The 18,290-nt window shown below is 46.6% G+C and overlaps 1 protein-coding gene across 2 annotated transcripts in view; it reads right to left on the minus strand.

Moving 5' to 3' along the window:
* The window catches only part of ODAD1 (outer dynein arm docking complex subunit 1), a 33,434-nt gene extending 19,517 nt beyond the window's left edge, over positions 1-13,917 (minus strand). Inside the window, exons 1-8 of one of the 2 annotated variants that reach the window (XM_063137439.1) lie at positions 13,790-13,917; positions 10,970-11,052; positions 6,995-7,088; positions 4,846-5,035; positions 4,245-4,367; positions 4,029-4,142; positions 3,109-3,176; positions 1,344-1,531 (exon numbers count right to left, since the gene is read on the minus strand). In XM_063137439.1, the coding sequence (XP_062993509.1) occupies positions 1,344-1,531; positions 3,109-3,176; positions 4,029-4,142; positions 4,245-4,367; positions 4,846-5,035; positions 6,995-7,088; positions 10,970-11,036 (844 nt within the window). In that variant the 5' untranslated portion in view covers positions 11,037-11,052; positions 13,790-13,917. Of the gene's footprint in view, positions 1-1,343; positions 1,532-3,108; positions 3,177-4,028; positions 4,143-4,244; positions 4,368-4,845; positions 5,036-6,994; positions 7,095-10,969; positions 11,053-13,789 lie in introns of both variants that reach the window. The other variant, XM_063137438.1, reaches the window with a different exon arrangement.
* Positions 13,918-18,290: the final 4,373 nt, after the last annotated feature.

Raw genomic sequence — 18,290 nt, forward strand, 5'->3', positions numbered from 1 at the left:
CAAGCTTGATCATTATTAATATTTAATACTAGCATTTATTTTTTGACACAACCCACAGATGGTGAGCCTCGTCTTTGAAGAGGCCCTCGGCCTTTTCTCTCACATGAGGGTAGAGGGGGCTGGAGAGGGAGGAGAGGCATTTTCTAAAGCAATGCCTACGAAAACATGCACCCATCACCGCTAGAAGCAAATGAAATATGCTTCTTGCTTCAGAAATATTGTTTTTAGCCATACGCCAAGGGTGTTGAGCTTCAGACCTGGGGGCCAAATCTGGCTCTATGCCTATGGATTCCCCTGACTGGGCCCTAAGCCTTTTCCTACAACCACCTCTTGGTTAGTGGTTTCCTGGCTTCTGTGAAGTTTTCCCCCCATTCAAAAAGGTTGAAATGCCCCTCCTAAGGCCGAATTACTAGCAGTAACTGCTTTAAGCGAAAACAGGTTGGTGTTGTGGGCTCCACCCCATTGACCTTCAGCCCCACCCACCACTGGAATGCCCCCCCCCCACACACACACACGAGAACTTCTCTGAAATGGAACTCAGTCCCCGGGCTGGAAGAGAATGTAAGAAGAGCCACGCTGGATCAGACCAAGGGTCCACCTACTCCAGCATTGTGCCTGCACAGTGGCAGACCGGCTGTAAGCCCTGCCACAGGCAAATTTCAATCAAGAGTTCATAGACAGAACACGCATGCCGTGATCAATTCAAAAGGTTTTAACTGGGCTGCAGCCCTCTCCTTTGGCTACTTGTATTAGGAGTACAAAAGGGTTAATTAAAACGTATTGGAGAATAGCTAGTGAGATAATTTAAAGGGGAGACATGATAGCACTCAAGTACTTGAAAGGTTGTCACATAGAGGAGGGCCAGGATCTCTTCTCGATCCTCCCAGAGTGCAGAACACGGAATAATGGGCTCAAGTTACAGGAAGCCAGATTCCGGCTGGACATCAGGAAAAATGTCCTGACTGTTAGAGCAGTACGACAATGGAACCAATGACCTAGGGATGTTGTGGGCTCTTCCACACTTGAGGCTTTCAAGAGGCAGCTGGATAGCCATCTGCCAGGTAGGCTTTAAGGTGAATTCCTGTGTTGAGCAGGGGGTTGGACACGATGGCCTTATAGGCCCCTTTCAACTCTACTATTCTATGATTACTTAAAAGGGATTCGTTACACAGGATCTGGGCATGTGAGCTCCCAGAATCTCCTGGGCTTGAAATCATGAAGTTCCTCCCGGAGGAGCCAGCAGTCCTGGCTCAAGTCTCCCCCGCTCTCAGCCACGAGAGACATTCCCCTGCCAAAGGCAAAGGGCCTGCTGGCTCCCCATCGCACCCCCGCCATCCGTGTACCTTTCTTTTTCTTGGCCTGCAACGCCTCCTCGGTGAGCGTCCTCTCCTGCAGCTTGATGGCGATGAACTCTGTCATACGGCGGTCATTCTCTAGAATCCGGTCCAGCTCTTTCGTCTCGGATTCGTACTGTCGTACATCCTTCTCTGCCTTGTCCCTCAGCTGGCTCAGGCGGGTCTGGGCCTCATCCCTGCAGTTACCCCAGTACAGGCAATATGAGAGAGAGAGAGAGAGAGAGAGAGAGAGAGAGAAACCAGGATTCCCAATTCTAAACTTTTCTCCACACTCCAAGCCGCACTCCTTCCATTTCCCCCTGGAAATCTATGGCAGCTGTAAGCTGCAGGTCCTGGGTTCAAAGTTCACCCCGGCATTTGGAGAATGCCTCATCTCACTGGGTCGAGCACATGCTTTGCATGCAGAAGGGTCCCAAGTTTAATTTCCAGTTGGGATCTCAGGTACCAGGACTGACACCCGGGGCCTTGGGGAGCTGCTGCAAGTCAGAATAGGAAATATAGAGCTAGTAGATGGTTCAATATAAGTAGAAGCTGTTATGGGAAAGAGCCACTGTTCGGTGGCGGAGCGCACAGCTTGCATCCGGAAGGTCTCCAGTTCAATCCCAATATCAAGTGAAAAGGCTCCTAACTACCTCCAGTATCATATACACCAGTTGCTGGGGAACATGGGCAAGAGGGTGCTATTGCTTGTGGGTTCATGGTCGGCCACTGTGTGAACAGAGAGATGAACTAGATCAGCCTTCCTCAACCTGGGGTGCTCCAGATGTGTTGGACTGCATCTCCCAGAATGCCCCAGCCAGCAGAGCTGGCTGGGGCATTCTGGGAGTTGTAGTCCAACACATCTGGAGCGCCCCAGGTTGAGGAAGGCTGAACTAGATGGAGCCTTGGTCTGATCCAGCGTGGCTCTTCTTCTTCTGTTCTTACGACTAGCAGGAGTGGAAAAGAGTCCTAACTGGGTGGAAGAAGACAGCACTGTGCTAGACAGACCAAGGGCCGGACACCGTCTCACCTGTTCAGAACCAAAGCCAGGCTGCCACACGTGTCATTCTTCAAAGCGACTGAACCACACTCCTCCACTGAGAACGTGTTCAAGTCAAATGAAATCCCAATCCACTTCTAAAGAACTAGGAATCCAAAAGCCTAGCTGCTCCATTTTACCGGGTGGGTTTTGTGAACTCGTGTGAGTCATCCCATGGGGGAGGAGGGGAGCACCAAATGTGCAACTGGGCAAAATAACAACAAAAAAAGAGCATACTGAGAATACTTAAATCAAGTTTCTAGTCCTTATGTTTGCAGAAATGTCCATGAGTGATGTCTGGGGGGGGACTCTGTCGCTAAAGGGGAGACTTTATGATTTGGGAGATCATGGAGTGGTCTTGAGCGCTCCGGGCAGCTCCTTGGCCCTGCCTACCCTTAGCAAAGGTAGCAATGCAAAAATAAGCACACGAAATTAAGTTTGCGTAAATGTATACTGCGTGCAGTATTCCGCGTTTCTTGGCATGGAATTTGGGTATCCTCGAAGCAGAACATTCATTCTGCCACATGCAGGAGAGACGCAGCCACAGGCCAGAGCCAAGGTTGGAAGTTAAGACTTGGGTGGAGGAGTGCTGCCCACAATGCTTCTGTGGGGCCAGCAGGGCATTTAGGAAACAATCCAGAATTAAGGGGAGCCAGAAGAGTGAGTGAGGTCTCAGCAACATCAGGCAGCATCTGGGGCCCCCATGCCCAGCGCAAGGTCCCCTGTTCCCCCAACCTTGCATCGTAGGCTGCGGAGGATGTGCTGATAACGGCTCCTACAGCTTTGCGGGTGTCCAGCAGCTCCTGAGGAATGAGAGAGAGAAAGAGGAAGCCTTCAGATCCTTATTACAACACATCCTCCCCATCCTGTTCACAAAGTTCTGTTCTGCTTTTTGTAGCCCAATCACCGCCCTTCCTTTCTCTCCAAACCACCATCACTCACTCCACAGCAGAGAGTCCATTCAAACATTCTCCTCCTCACCTCTTCTCCGCCCAACCCCACATGAACCTGCAAGTATTCAATCGGTCACATCGGTCATTCATTCAAGAGGGTTGTTGTTGTTTTTTAACTTCCCCTTGGCTTGGATTGAAGCAATCCCCCAGCTCATGCATACGGGTGGTTTGCAACGGCATGGAAAATTGCAGATTCAGACAACCCGTCTGCCCTGTCCAATTTAGCAGTATGGAGTTTGTTTGTTTTTAAAGTCTGGCCAATTATGAACAAATCACTTGAATCAACAGGGTCCCGTTTAGCACGTCTGCAGATTTGTGGATCAGCTCAGTGGCCTTTGAGCGGACACTCTTGAGTTTAGCAGCATATAAATACAGCAGCGGCATTATAATTTCTGTGTCAGAATCTAGCTGGCCAATTCACATTCATAGATTTATCAAGAAAAACATCTTCCCACATTGCATGATTGATTTTAGATTCATGATACTCTCTCGGCCTATAAAAAGGCTTGATTTTATAACACCACCCTCAACGGCCAATCACATCCTTCCATTCTGTGCTGGAGTTCTCACCAAGCAACCAGATCCCAGAGTTCTGTAACAGAACCTTCATTTGCTGATATCGTGACTCCAGTCTCTCTCAGAAACTCTGCTGGCCAATCCCACCTGACCATCTCTCTCTGGTTTCCCCCCGTGTGAACCTACCTTCTCCAGGTTCTTGTAAATCTGTTCAAAGCGATCATGTCCAACCTGGAGAATTTCAAGATCCTCACGTAGCTGTGAATTGACGACGAGCTGAGAATTGAATTCTGAGGAGGCCTGGAAATAAAAAGTGGAGTGACAACCCACTTTTTGGAAACAACCCAGGAGTCCTAGTTTCAGCAAGCCTGGGTACTCACAACCATTTTTATTTATTTTTACCTTATCTAGCTGGTTCTCGACAGTCTGTATCCTCCTCAACAAGTGGACATTCTGTTCCTGGATCAGGGTCTCGCTGCCCGTCACCTGTCTCCGGTTGGCCAGACGTTTCTGCCAGGTCTGGATCTGTCAGAGAAGACATGGGGGCAGGGGAGGGGAGCTGGCTTGATATGAAAAGCTATTATTGGGGGCAGGACTGAAGAATCCTGGTTCTCCATTTCCTGCCCTAACGGATTACAAATTTGACCCTGGAGCTCTAGCTGCCAACTGTGTCCCCATTTCGGATCTAGAAGACCCTGCTTTCCCTCTCAGATTCTCTTCCAACAATTTCCAATTTCGTTTTACCAGGATATGGAAAAGAAAGCATGTGGGGGGGGGGGGAAGAGACAATAATTCTTAGATGTTTTTATTCTGCTGCCAGGCCCTCACTTGCCATTCTGCTGCCAGGCCCTCACTTGCCATTGTGCTTTTCTTTCCTGTGATGCCCCACCCCCCTTCCAGAAAGCCTCAGGGGGCCTTGGCTCCCAATCCCAATCCCAGGGCTTCAACCCACTTTGCCTTTCAACACCCCAAGCATCTTGGTTCCCAGCCCTCTTCTCCACACCTCTTTATCGAGCTGGGCTATCCGCTCTTTCTCCTGGACGATCTGCTCCTTCACTTCGTCCCGCTGCCCCAGCAAGGAGCGGAGTGTGTCGCCCCTGAGCTTTTCCTGCCTCAGGTTGGCGCGGCCCTCGGCCACCGCTTGTCTGCGCAGCAGGTCTTCGTTCTCCTTCTCCAGGCGTTTCACCTCCGCTCTGCCCGAGAGAAGAGGTTCGGAGGCTCTCAGGGGCGGCAGGATGACACGGCGGGATGCTGCCAGGCGGGCAGGGATGGGCGCGTCATGGCAGTGGTGAGTTTTGATTGGGATTGGTGGCAGTGCCAGCTCAGAGGCGCTTTTTTAGAAGCGCAGCTACAGGGGTGCCTGGTGCCTGGGGTGAGATGGCTGGAGGGGGGGATTAGGGCAGACCCTACAGAATCAGGCTTGAACAGTTCACTGGAAGAGGATTAAGAAATCCCTACGCCAGGGCCCAATTGTTTCCGGGTCTGCAAGTCTGTGCAAGTCTTTTGTCACTGTGAAACAAGCAAGGTTGGCAACAAAAAAATCCTAATTTCCCTACGAAGTGTGTATGGGGGGGGGGAGGCAAGTTTGTGGGTCAGGGTAGAAGGCCAGGACTTCAGGGTTTTCCGGGTGGCAAGTAACGTTATGTGGCATAGACCAGAAGAAGAAAGAAGATTGGAGCCCTGGATTCTCAGGGGATGGAGTGGATTGAAGGGTCCATAAGGGCTTGGATGCACAGAATCGTGGATGTCACATCTGAAACCGCCTCAGTGTGCAAGCGCACTGAATTGCAGACATCTTGTACATGCAGGTTCATGTGCAAAACAAGAGGGTGAGATGAGGCGTATGGCCACCCACGTTGAAGCAAGGCAGCTGCGATGCACACCCAACTCCATGTGCATCTGGGGTGACCAACTGTGTATTGCCAGGAGCATTATCCGTTGCCATGAGCACTTGTGTTATGTCAAGAGCAACACCAGCATGCTACCGGGGGGGGGGGGGGGGGGAGAGGAGGGAGAGGAAATGGATGGCCTGCTCAATATTCAGTTAAAAACTGTCTCCTTGCCGCAGGAGGAACAATATCCAGACCCTCGCCAAATCCCAAACTGAGAATTTCAGAACAAGAGATGGAATTCAAAGGATATGCACCAGCCCCCACCTCTGAGCCAAGAAAGATGGCCAGGAGATACCACTCGTCAATGCGATGCATTCCAGGTGCCCATGAAATTGTGGTGGGAGTGAAAACTAGAAGGTGAGAACTGAGCCAATTGAAGCAAATTAAGGCTGGAGACAGACAGCAGGGTGTTGTTGCCTTCCCCCAGCAGAGATTTGAAGGCAATTTGAAAGACGGATCACTGCTTCTGGTATGTGTGTCTGTGATTCCTGCCTCTGGTTAAAAAGAACCTTTTGGGCAGGTTTTTGCATGGTTTCCAAAACTTGTCGGACAAAGTTTTGGAGCAAGACAAAAAGAAACGCACGCATACACCAAGAGAAGTGAAGTCTTTCCCAAACCACTCTCAATTATTATTATTATTATTATTATTATTATTATTATTATTATATTTATTTGTATCCCGCCTTTTGCCCAATGCTGGGCCTCAAGGCGGCCTTACAAAGTTTAAAATATACATGGGGGGGGGGAGGGAAACAAAACCATAAACAATTAAAAAATACACAACAAAATTATAAGACATTAACATAGATGGAGGGCTGGATTATTCTCCAAAGGCCTGCTGGAACAAAAAAGTTTTAGCCTGCTTCCGAAAGCCCATCAAGGAGGGAGCCAGCCTAGCTTCCCCAGGAAGAGAGTTCCAGAGCACCGGAGCAGCCACCGAGAAGGCCCTCTCCCATGTTCCCACCAAGCGTGCCTGTGAAGAAGGTGGGACTGAAAGAAGGGCCTCTCCAGAAGATCTCAAAGCACGGGCAGGCTCATAAGGGAGAATACGTTCTTTCAAATAACCTGGACCCGAACCAATGCCCTTATGTTTATTTCCGGTGTAAAAGGCAAGACAGTAAGACTATAACTTTATGGTGTAACGAAGGAGGAAAATGTATCTTCTCCCGCCGCCGCCCCCCAGCACACACATTTCGTGTGCTTTAAGACGAATTTCCAGGGAGGCAGATTTTTGGTGAAGGGTGTCAGGAGAATACGTACATCTGTCTGCGGATGGTTTCGCGGGATTCCAAGGCGTAGGCATGGCGGTTGCCTTCTAAGAGACGGAACTGGCGCTGGAGCTTGGCCAACTCGCCTTCGACTGGTGGAACACAAAGGCAGTGTCAACAAAGGTGGTTGGGGAGACAGAGGGGGGGAAAGGTGATTTGAAAGACCACCATGGCAGCCTTGTAGCTGGGGGCTTTTCCTCTTCTCAGAAGGACAGAGTGTGAGGCCCTGATGAACACCCCATCCAACACGCTTGCAGCAAAAACTGCGGTAGAGACCATCACAGTCAACCGTCCAGGAAAGAAGGGAACTTCCCATTGTATGTGGCACACAATCAAGGGCCACTTAACAGACACCAGTGGTATTCCGTTTGTGTAATAAACACCAATTGACCACTAGGGAGGAGACAGACATTTGTTTTTAAGAGAGCCCAAAGGGAGTAGGGAAGACGCTTCAGTTCCCACGACGCACGCGCACATCTCTCTTTCGTGCCGCGGTCGCCTCTGATCAAACAGGTTGTGCAGGTTTTTTCTTTTTTTGCAAAGATGCAACATCCCCGTCCCCGAAAACCAGTTTGCCAGAGGTGAAAGCAGGCTGAGTGGACACGTGACGAACAACATCCCTTCTTAAACAGCCTCCAGTTCTAGGGTGGGGTGGGAGGGAACTATTTGGCTTTCTCCAGCCTGTCATCGCCTCTGACCTCTGGGTAGAAGCCAAATCATAGGTTTCTTTGGCCAAGTTTCTGGACTAGGCCATCCTTCGGTCCAGTTTTCTGTGGCTAGAGCAGGGCTGTGTGTGGAGCCTACTATAGCCCTCCAGATATTGTAGGATGCTCCTCGCCCCTGGTCTAAAGTGGCACCCAGGTCTTGGGCAGTTTGCGGGAAATCGGTGTTCCCAGTCCAGGCAACCCAACCATGTAGGGTGATTTAGCCTATGCAGATGCCAGCCAGTCAGGGCAGCTGCCAGAGACTGACTGTGAGAGGAACAGGAGAAGTGTGCTAACCTGACACAGCTGGGTTTCCCACATTCAGAGAGGAGCCAGCCAAGGAGGTAGCAATATCCAGTGGGGTAGTGATTAGGGTGACCATAGGGAAAGGAGGACAGGGCTCCTGTATCTTTAACAGTTGTAGAGAAAAGGGGATTTCAGCAGGTGCCATTGGTATGCATGCAGCACTTGGTGCGATTCCCTCTTCATCGCAACAGTTAAAGGTACAGGAGCCTTGTCCTCCTTTTCATGTGGTCACCCTAGGTGATTCATTTTGAAGTGCAGATGCTCATCATGCCCCTACAGGCATGCCCTGAAGGAGAGTCCAAAACTGCAGGCAGCTGCATTGATCTATGTCTGTGTGTGTTGTGCGCATGTCTAGAATACACACACACATTCATTCTCTCTCTCTTTCGCTATATATATATATATATTACATACACAACACACACACACACACACACACACACACAACCAAAGAGCAGCAGTACATAGCATAATACTGGGTTTCTTAGGATCAGCCAACAGTGATAGAATAGGGAGCTGGCAAAGGGCAGTATAAAGCTAATGGGTCTTAATTGCCCACTCAGCCAGGCCAAAATAGTTTGCATTACCACAGCGATAGCTCACTGTTGTATACTGTTGCTGGGAAAATCCATTTCTCCCCAGCTGCTGTGAGGACTGCAGCTAGCTCAGAGGGAACAGGGAAGCCTGAAGAGCGTCGCAGATGACGGGCATCATGGGCGCGAATCAAAACTTTGACCTGGCTCCCTTATCCCATTGGATGATACCTGACTTTCCCCAGGACGCTTTCTGAATTACTGATCATGTGCTACAGCACCAAACCAAGAAGGCACAAAGCTACTGTCTGGACATTCCCTTCTTTTCCCCACCTAAACTTGCTTCCATCTTGTCTCATGGACTCCTGTCCTTGGCAACAGACATCCGTTCGTTTGGTTTAGATTAGAACATAAGAAGAGCCATGCTGGATCAGACCAAGGGTCCATCTAGCCCGGCACTCCGTTCACACAGTGGCCAACCAGCCGTCAGCCGGGAACATGGGTGGGCAGCACCCTCCCACCCATGTTCCCCAGCAACCGGTGCACACAGGCTTATTGCCTCGAATACTGGAGATAGCACACAGCCATCAGGGCTAGTAGCCATTGATAGCCTTTGCCTCCAGGAACTTATCCAACCCCCTTTTAAAGCCATCCAGACTGGTGGCCATCACTACATCTTGTGGTAGTGAGTTCCACAGTTTAACTATGCACTGTGTGAAGAAGGACTTCCTTTCATTTGTCCTGGATCCCCCACCCATCAGCTTCATGGGATGACCCCAATGGGTTCTAGTATTTTGAGAGCGGGAGAAAAATGTCTCCCTATCCCCATTCTTCATACCATGCATAAGTTTGTACACCTCTATCATGTCTCTCCTTAGCCTCCTTTTTTCCAAGCTAAACAATCCCAGTTGATGTAACCTTCCCTCGTAGGAGAGATGCTCCAGCCCCTTAATCATTTTAGTTGCCCTTTTCTGCACTTTTTCCAGCTCTATAATAGTTTCTGGACTACCACATTTTCTCAGTCCCAGTAGACTTAATGACTCACTCCTTGGATCCTCACCGAGCTACTGACTCATACCAGCATGTGTCCCCCGTATGCTAGCAAGGATTTGGACAATTTGTACCTCAGCAATTTTAATTCAGGCCCTGCTGTATTTCAAAGCCAGTATTCACTGAAGAGGCCTGGTTCAGAGAGTAACACATAAAAGCTAACCAAAGCATGCGGAAAATAGCCAAAGCGCCTCTGTCTCTTTGGCCCCATTCTTTGGAGACAAAGGCCTTGTTTCTTGATTGTCTGTTCTCTTTCAAAAGCTGCCTCCCTTAGCAGCATTTTAGCTTGGCTTGAGAAATATCCCCCAAACACTTCCTGGCAAAAATTGAGGGAAAAGTTGGATTGGATTTGTCAAAGAAGCCAAAAACCTCTTAGCTCTATTTTTATTTTGTGCAGTCAGTTTTGCAGTGTGGCCTGTGCCCTCCAGTTTGCATCAACTGGGCCTAGATTCAGTGAGAGTCTGATTTAGTTAAATGCATTTCACTGCAGAGATTCAGCACAAATGTTCTCGACCAGAATTTCTCTTGCTGCTGGCTTCGTAACTTCCCACATTAGCACATCTGGAGCGAGACCACAGCAATACTTCCTGCAAAATAACTTTACAAAACTCTCAAGGTGTACAACTGAATTGATGACACGGGTATTTTAAGGCAGATTTAGCCTGAGAGGTGCCGCAGGAAGTTCTCTTACCACAATAAAGTTTGCCTCGCCCTCCGTGGAATACCCACGTGATGGCAACGCATAAAAATACACACTGATTCTGGGAAGCCGTTACTAAACCTAAATTTCAGAAGTGTAACTATTCTGCAAAACAACAGAAACACTCTCAAAGTTTGAGGCAGAGGAATGATGGCTTTTACAACTGTGGAAGAAAGCGGCAGATGCTAAAACCATATAACTGTAGACACTTTGATTCTAGCCCAGAACAGTCTCATTGGAGGAAACCACATCACAGTGAGCTAGGCAAAACTACCACAGACTCTCACCAAATCCAGGCATTAGCTACAACAGCTAAATGTGATAGTTCCATGTTCAGAGGCAGTTCGGACCACTGAACGCCAGAACCTGAGGGCCAAATAAAAGCCATGAACTTCATGCTATGCCTGTGAGCTTCCAGATGCATCTGGCTATCAGTTAGAAAGCTGGACTAGATAAAGTTGGTCCAATCCTCTGTATGTGTGTGTGTGTGTGTGTTTTCTATTCTAAGTACAAAGTGGAATACAGAAAGTGGGCACTGGGATCATACCACAAGCTCCATCCGGAGGCTCTTGTATTATAAGTTTCCCAAGCCGCTGTTCTTCCCAGATGTGGATTCTGGCAATGTGAATGTCCCTAAAGCAATATCCCTTTTCCCTCCCTCCCTAGGAAGTTACCGAGGCCGTCCAAGTCAACATCACTGCTATCTGAGCGGAGGCTTGAGGCAGATTTGAAGAACGGCATCTTCAGTTCCTTTGTGCTGATGGAAAGAATCAGAAAACAGAGAGAGGGGAAAAACTAGTAGGTGAGAATCCTTGTGTCACTTTCTGAAATAACTGCTTCAAGAAAGTCAGAGTGATGTTGTGGATAAAATCTTGAGATTGTGATCAGGGAGACCTGAGCTCGAATTCTGCTTGGTCATGAAATTTCTCAGTGTAACCTCAGCCCAGTCACTAACTGGTTTCACCCAACATACTAACCCACACTCAGTGGCTAAACCGTGGGTTGTTTGTTGAACCATGGGTTAAGCTGGTGTCTGAACCCAGGCTATTTTTCACAGGGTAGCTTGTTAACCCTGCAGTGTGGCTTATTTTTCTCAAACAAGCCACCCTGAGAATACATGGTTTGTTGTTGGATTTTCAGCATAGTTAACAAACCACACTGCATGGTTAATAAGCTACCCTGTAGAAAATGGTCTGGGTTCAGACAACACACTAACTCACGGTTCAACAACAACCCACACTCAATCACTGAATGTAGGTTAGTGTGTTGTGTGAACAGTTGTGTGAACAGATAGTGAACAGTCCCACTATCTCTTAGCCTAACCTACCATACAGGCTTGTTGCGAGTATAAAAGAACAGGGGGAGAAAGCAGGGAAAGAGGCCTGTGTGCACTGCCCTAAGCTACAGCTGGCAGGGGCATTCTGGGAGATGCAGTCCAACACATCTGGCGTGCCCCAGGTTGAGGAAGGCTGTTCCAGAAGGAAAAGCAAGTCAAAATGTAAATAAGAAAATTTTAAACACAAAAGAATGAGATGACAACCTCAACTTTTCCTCCCAGAAACTGACTTATTTAGTGCACACATTTGGGGAAATGGTTATTGTAAGGGATGAATGTCAGTTTCTGACATTCTAAAAGGAGTCAGCTGAATGCTTCTAATCCTTATTCCAACCCAGCAATCTGTACACTTTGCTATATGACTGACTCCTTTTATTTGTTGCATTAAAGACCACGTCTTCTTCCATTGACAGTCTCTTGAAAGACATCTCAGGTAGCCATGATGTTCAACAGCCCAGGCTTGTAAATATAACAATTGCCCTGGTTGCCTGTGATGGCTAACAATTACCTCTAGGTGAATAGGAAGGGGTAGCTTTACAAAGGTTAGAAATCACCCATCTGTCTTCATGTCAGCATCACATCTTATTTATTTCTATGCTGCCCATTAGCAAAAGCCCTGTGGGCAGCTTAAAACTATAAAATACAATAACATAATAAAATGTAGTTTAAAACGTAATAAAACCAAAGCAGTGAGCAAGATAAAAGCCAGCAGCAGTGAAAAGATAATTAAGTGTGGGCAGATGGTAGAGTAAAAATGTTGTGGACTAGAAACTTGTGCATTCAGACAACATGATAGTCAATGGTGGGGTAATAATCAGCTCAACAGTTGTTTATCTAGGGGGTACTCTCCACACAACATGGTAATAATCAACCGTGGTGTGGATTAAGATCAGCATTGAGTTGACTATTAATCCATGCTGAGTAGACTGACTCATCCCCCGCCCTCTTTCCCCCCTCAATCCTCCCTCTAGTATCCCATCAGCCATTGCTGCTGAAAATCTATCCTGCCAGCTGGACTAGAGTGGCAGCCATCACTTTGACTGCTCTTGCCTTGCAACTCTGTGGCTGACGAAATAACCAATGGTGACTGAGGAAATAGCCAGCGGTGCCCCTCCACATAACACGATAATTATTGGTGGTTCAAATAGCCAACTCTGCACAGCACTGGTTATTTGCAATGGTTATTTTGGCCAAATAACCAACTGTTGGTTAAAAAAAACCTCCCTCCACACAACACGATAATGCATAGTGGGTTAAATAACCAACCATTGACTATTTAAACCAGCATTGGTTATCGTGTTGTCTGAACCCAGTCTTTTTTTCTTTTCTTTTTTGCAATGCTGCTCAATGCAAGGATTGACAGATTCTCCATGTGATGTTGATGAACTGCCTGTTCAAAAGGTTCTCAAACTTTATAGCTACCATATGCAACAGCTGTCAGCTAATAATCTGCTGTGAAAAGTGCTATCTTGACTGGTAAATGTCTTAGCAAAACAGAACATGCTCAAATCTCCTAATAGGTTCATTTGATTAGCTGAAAAATCACACATGTAGCTGGCAGTTTCTGACAATTCAACTGGTTGACTGTGTGGCTGAAGAAACAAGCCACTTTTCATTTCATGTTTAAAGATTTAACTTGAAAAGTGGTTTGAACATAGCATTTTCCTTTCCTACTTTCATTGCAGTCTAATGGACCACCTGAAAGGCCACCTAGGTCCATAGGTAGTTCAAAGACTACAGTTTAAAAATCAGTACTTTAACTTCTTAGTCCTACCGCCCTTTCCAAAAAAGAAAAACTTGGTGCCTAGCAGACAGACATGTTTTGTTTTTTTAAATAAAAAATAAATGTCCCACATCTTCAAAGACTTTCATCCCCATAGTAAACGTCTGAAGGACATTAGCTGGGCACCAAGGGCCATGCAGATTAGATTAGAATTCATTCCATCCCTAAATTATTGCCGCAAACTTGCACCCATGCCTCTCCTTCTAAACCACAACCTTCTCCATGCATTCACTACAGCCCCCAAAAACTTTCTACACAAACTCATCCCAAGCCTTCTGCAAAACTCTTGATATCCAAATCTTTTAAAACTTCAGCTTTATCAGTTTCTACAACCTAAATTAGATCAGCCCCCACAAAAGCAAAAACTAAAAGTACCTTGCTCTCTACTGGAGAATCGCTATGGCAGATATACAATTAGTGTTTAGGCAGTCCGTTTTTGGTATGCTCTGGTGCAACCTCCTGGCCTCTCTTGCCAACATCACCCGTTGCCTTTGTCAACTCAGTTGTTAGCAACCATCTCTAAGAAATGCATCCACTCTCCACCAATCCTGATGAAAGATGACGGGGGAGGGAGGGAGTAAAACGAGAGCGGGTTACACACAACAGAGAGGCATTAGGGGGGACCCCTGGGTTCTCCAAGAGGGTAACCTAAGAAGCCAGTTAAAACAGAGATGCTTCTAGACAGGCAGCTGCTAGCATTACCAATCAAAAGACATGGTGCACTTTCCCCTCCTCAACTGATATTTGTGTACTGGAAATAAAAATGGGAAGAAGTGGTGGGAAAACAGAAGAGGGTTGCGAGTGGAAGGCAACGTTGTCTGGATTCCCTGTAAGGTTCTGTGAATGAGACCGAGTGATTGCGCGGTAGAAAATCTCATCTGGAAGCAGCCTGGGATAGTCAGAGGGCCGAAGCTGGAAAACGGGGGTCAGATGGTTTGGGCAAAGGAAGATCCCAGGAGGGCACATAAAGTTTAGCAGCACCAAGGGCCCAAATAGACCTTTGGGGGCTCACACTAATCCCAAAGTCCTGGCAGGCGATCTCAAATCCTGACCTCACCAAAGTCTTATGCGGTCATGTGGCTCTGCACCTCATGCCAATGCCGAACCAGCTCACCTGGCCCCCCAAGGTCCTGGCAGGTCATGCCAAAGCCCCAAGTAGCCACACCGTCCTGGGGCTCAGGCACACCACAGCCTCTACAAGTCATGCCAAAGTCCTTTTAACATGTCAACCCACAGGGTCCTGGAAGGCCACACTGAAGCCCTGCACAGTCAGGTGACCATGAGTGTGCTCACAGGTCCTACCAACTCACAACTGCCCCCAAAGCACCACCTCTCTTGTGCTATTCAGACCACAACTGAGGATCCCAGCAGCCCCTAAGCCCCACCCCTTCCAGTAAGCTCTTCCCCTTAACTTACAGGCCTGCATTACCACTGCGCATGTGCGAGCCTAACAGTTCCTTCCTTCCCCCTCCCTTCCAAGCCTCTCTTCTCCCCCCACCCTTCCCGGTCAGTTCTATGTTCATGCGCAGTGCGAGTCTTCGTAGCTGCCGAGAGAAGGAGGGGTGTGTGGAGGACGACGACAACGACAACGACGACGCGGGAGCGTTGCCATGGCAACTTTCCATCACGAAAGCCTCATGCAAAACCACATCCCTCTCTCAGTTTGTCCCATTGCCGATGGTTACCATGGAAACGGTTTGCAGAAAAGAAGCTAGCAAGGCGGGGGAGCTTATGGGGCGCTGCAAGAGGGAAAGATGATAGGCTGTGAATGGGGCAGGAAGAATACTATAGAGAAGGGGGGATTTAGCACCAGCCGCCCCCCCGCCCTTGATTTTGAGTGGAAATTTTGAGAAGTGACCAAAAATTTAGATTTTCATCTTGACAGACAAAATATACTACACTGACATCTCTTTCGTTGCCTTCCATTCCTACATAGAATATTATGGTGTTATAATGGTATATTATTGTGGTGAAGGTGTCTTGAGACTCCAAAGGCAAGATATAAATCTCAGATAGTAGATAGATATAGTCTTCTTGATACAGTCCTGAGAGAAAGTTGGATTCCATTTTTGTTTCCAGGCGTCATTGTTATGGAAGGAGAAAATAGTGGTGGTTGAACTTAAAACATAGTTTCTAATCCACACTGTTGCAAGGGGGGATTATTAAAATTGAGGAAAATGCATGCCATTTTAAAAGCAAGGAGGTGATATAACAGTTGCACCCATAACTTTATAAGCAAGCCTTTTCCTGTGCCTGCCCTCCAGAATCAGTTTAACATAGGAGGGCAATTTTTGACTGCGGATATAGCTGGGTATGTTATAGAATAGAGCACTGGAGTCCCTAAACGGGGAGATCTGCTGTGGGGAAGCTCATGACATTGAAAGTTCTCAAGCTTACAGTATTGTGGCCCTGAGGCAGTCCTTTATAAACTCCTTGACTTTTAAAATAAAAGATCCTTTGTATATACATCTCCTGCAACGTTGACCTAAAAGGTTGTATGATTGAATTATGGTGACAGAGTACAGAGTAGCACATCTCATCTGCTGACCTTTTGCTCCCATTGCTCAACCCTGGTTCAGCAGAAATCTGAGGTAAGTCTGAACCTTGGTTCTAAAAAAGTATGATGAAATGGTATCTTTATTGTTTTTAAAATGACTTTAAATGTAAATCCTTTAGGTTTAGGTTAAGCAGCAAAATATATTTGTCATCATATCAATCTCACAATGCTAATTTTTAGTCTCATTATTATAATGAGACTAAATCTGAAGCTCTGGTTTATTTTGGACATGGCTTTTTTGTGTGTTCAGACATTAGGTTTGGGTTTGGTAATTTGGAGTAACTGCTTTGTTTAGGGGATCAGTTGAAATTAGGGGTAACATTTGATGAGCACTGTGGTACACCTAGTCTACACATGCAGAAGAATGAAGTGATAGCCACCTCCTGGTAGCCACCTCCTCCTGGTGGCTACCAGGAGGAGGGCCTTCTCTGCTGTGGCACCCCGGCTGTGGAATGAGTTCCCTAAGGAGGTTCGCTTGGCACCTACATTATATGCTTTTAGATGCCAGGTGAAGACCTTTTTATTCTCCCAGCATTTTAACAGTCTATAAATAAATTTTAACTTGGTGTTTTAAATTTGTAATTTTGCATTGCTGCTGTTTTTATCTGGTTGAGCTTTTATATTGTATTTTATATTATGGTTTTATACTGTTGTTTTGTACTTTGAATGTTTTAATTTTTGTGAACTGCCCGGAGAGCTCCGGCTATTGGGCGGTATAGAAATGTAATTAATAAATAAATAAAAATAAATAAATAAACTGCCCTGAAATGTAGAATGGCCTGTATTACTTCAGGCTGCAGCTGGTGGATCACATTTTTACTGCTATGTTTGGAAAAAAAATCCCTGCAAGTAGAAAAATAGCATAGGAGGAAGCAGGCTGAGCTAGACTGTTTCTTCCTGAGGTACTTGTTCTTTACTTGCAGGGAGGTGTTTGGTCATTGTGGAGGATTCATAAAAATGGTATCTCCCACATGTAGCCAGATGTGGTACAGTCCACATCTGGATTCTACCATCTTATGCTGCCAGTGTAAGGCTAGCAATTAGCAGGAATCCTTCTGAGACTATTTTTAAACCCACACTTCGATTTCCATTTCTGCCCTTGAGCTTGTCTTTACTTTCTGGATAAATAAATACTTACAAAGAGAACTCAGTTAATCCAGCACTCAGTTTTCGGTTTCTTCTCTTGTGAAGAAATACTTTCTCAATACTTCTCACTTCTCTCACAAAAACCATACACACAATCACACCCTTGTACTCCAGGTTAATTATTCTGTTGCAGCTACCAGCCACACTGTAGTTCCTTACTCACAACCGTCTTGATTGCCTACTCGGTAGAAAGTTAAGATGGATATTTTTAAAATGTCAGATATTATTAAAGTGTCCAAATGGATGGAAACAGACTTAATTTTTATGTAAGCCACCTTTAGGATTCTTCTGGATGGAAAGGCATGATAGAAATCAAATAAGTAAATAGCACAGTTAACAGTTTATATCCAGATTTAAGCTGGATCAACTGCACTGGCTGAAATGGACTTCCCTGCCCCCCTTCCTACAGCAGTTCCTCGAGCCCCCTAAGTGCACGATAAAAGAGGGCCCAGAAGAAGACACCTTGGTAAAGGTATGCAAAGATGCCGATGGGCATACTGCCCCTGATATGGGAGGCAGCTTATAGCCATCAGGACTAGTAGCCTTTGATAGCTTCCTCCTCCATGAATTTGTCTAACCCCCTTTTAAAGCCATCCAAATTTTTGGCCATCACTACGTCTTGTGGTAGCAAATTCCATTTTTTAACTATGCGCATAGTTTAACTATGAATTTCAAATTCATCCACAAGCATGAACTAAAAGAGTGGATAAAATCTTCTTCTTTTTTTACCAATCTTTAGACAGCCCGATAGCAAATATGCAGTCTAGGAAATCTAAATAAATATTTGTCATATTTGTATCTGGTCTTCTGCCTCCAAGAATTTTTTGGCAGTGTACAATGGCTCACAGCACAATCCTATGCATGTTTAATCAGAAGGAATAAAATAGGGCTTTCTCCCTACAATTTTAGGACTGCAGCTTTTATCTCATCTTCTTCACTCAGCAGCACACATGACAATAAAAGAGTTTTCGTGTCTCTCACCTGCTTTTGGTGCACCCCTGTAAAAGTTGTTAATTTGAGACACAGAAGTGTGGGGTCTGGGTAGGATGGTCCAGTGGTGAGGGAAAGGCCCTCAACATGTACGTAGGGGCACTCTCTTTTTAATTATGACTTTTGGGGCTTGGGGCCCCATCATTGGACTCAGGTTCTGGGAATGAACTGTGGTTGAGCCTT

Source organism: Elgaria multicarinata, chromosome 11 (genome assembly GCF_023053635.1).
Source record: "Elgaria multicarinata webbii isolate HBS135686 ecotype San Diego chromosome 11, rElgMul1.1.pri, whole genome shotgun sequence".
In the NCBI taxonomy this organism is placed as follows: domain Eukaryota; kingdom Metazoa; phylum Chordata; class Lepidosauria; order Squamata; family Anguidae; genus Elgaria; species Elgaria multicarinata.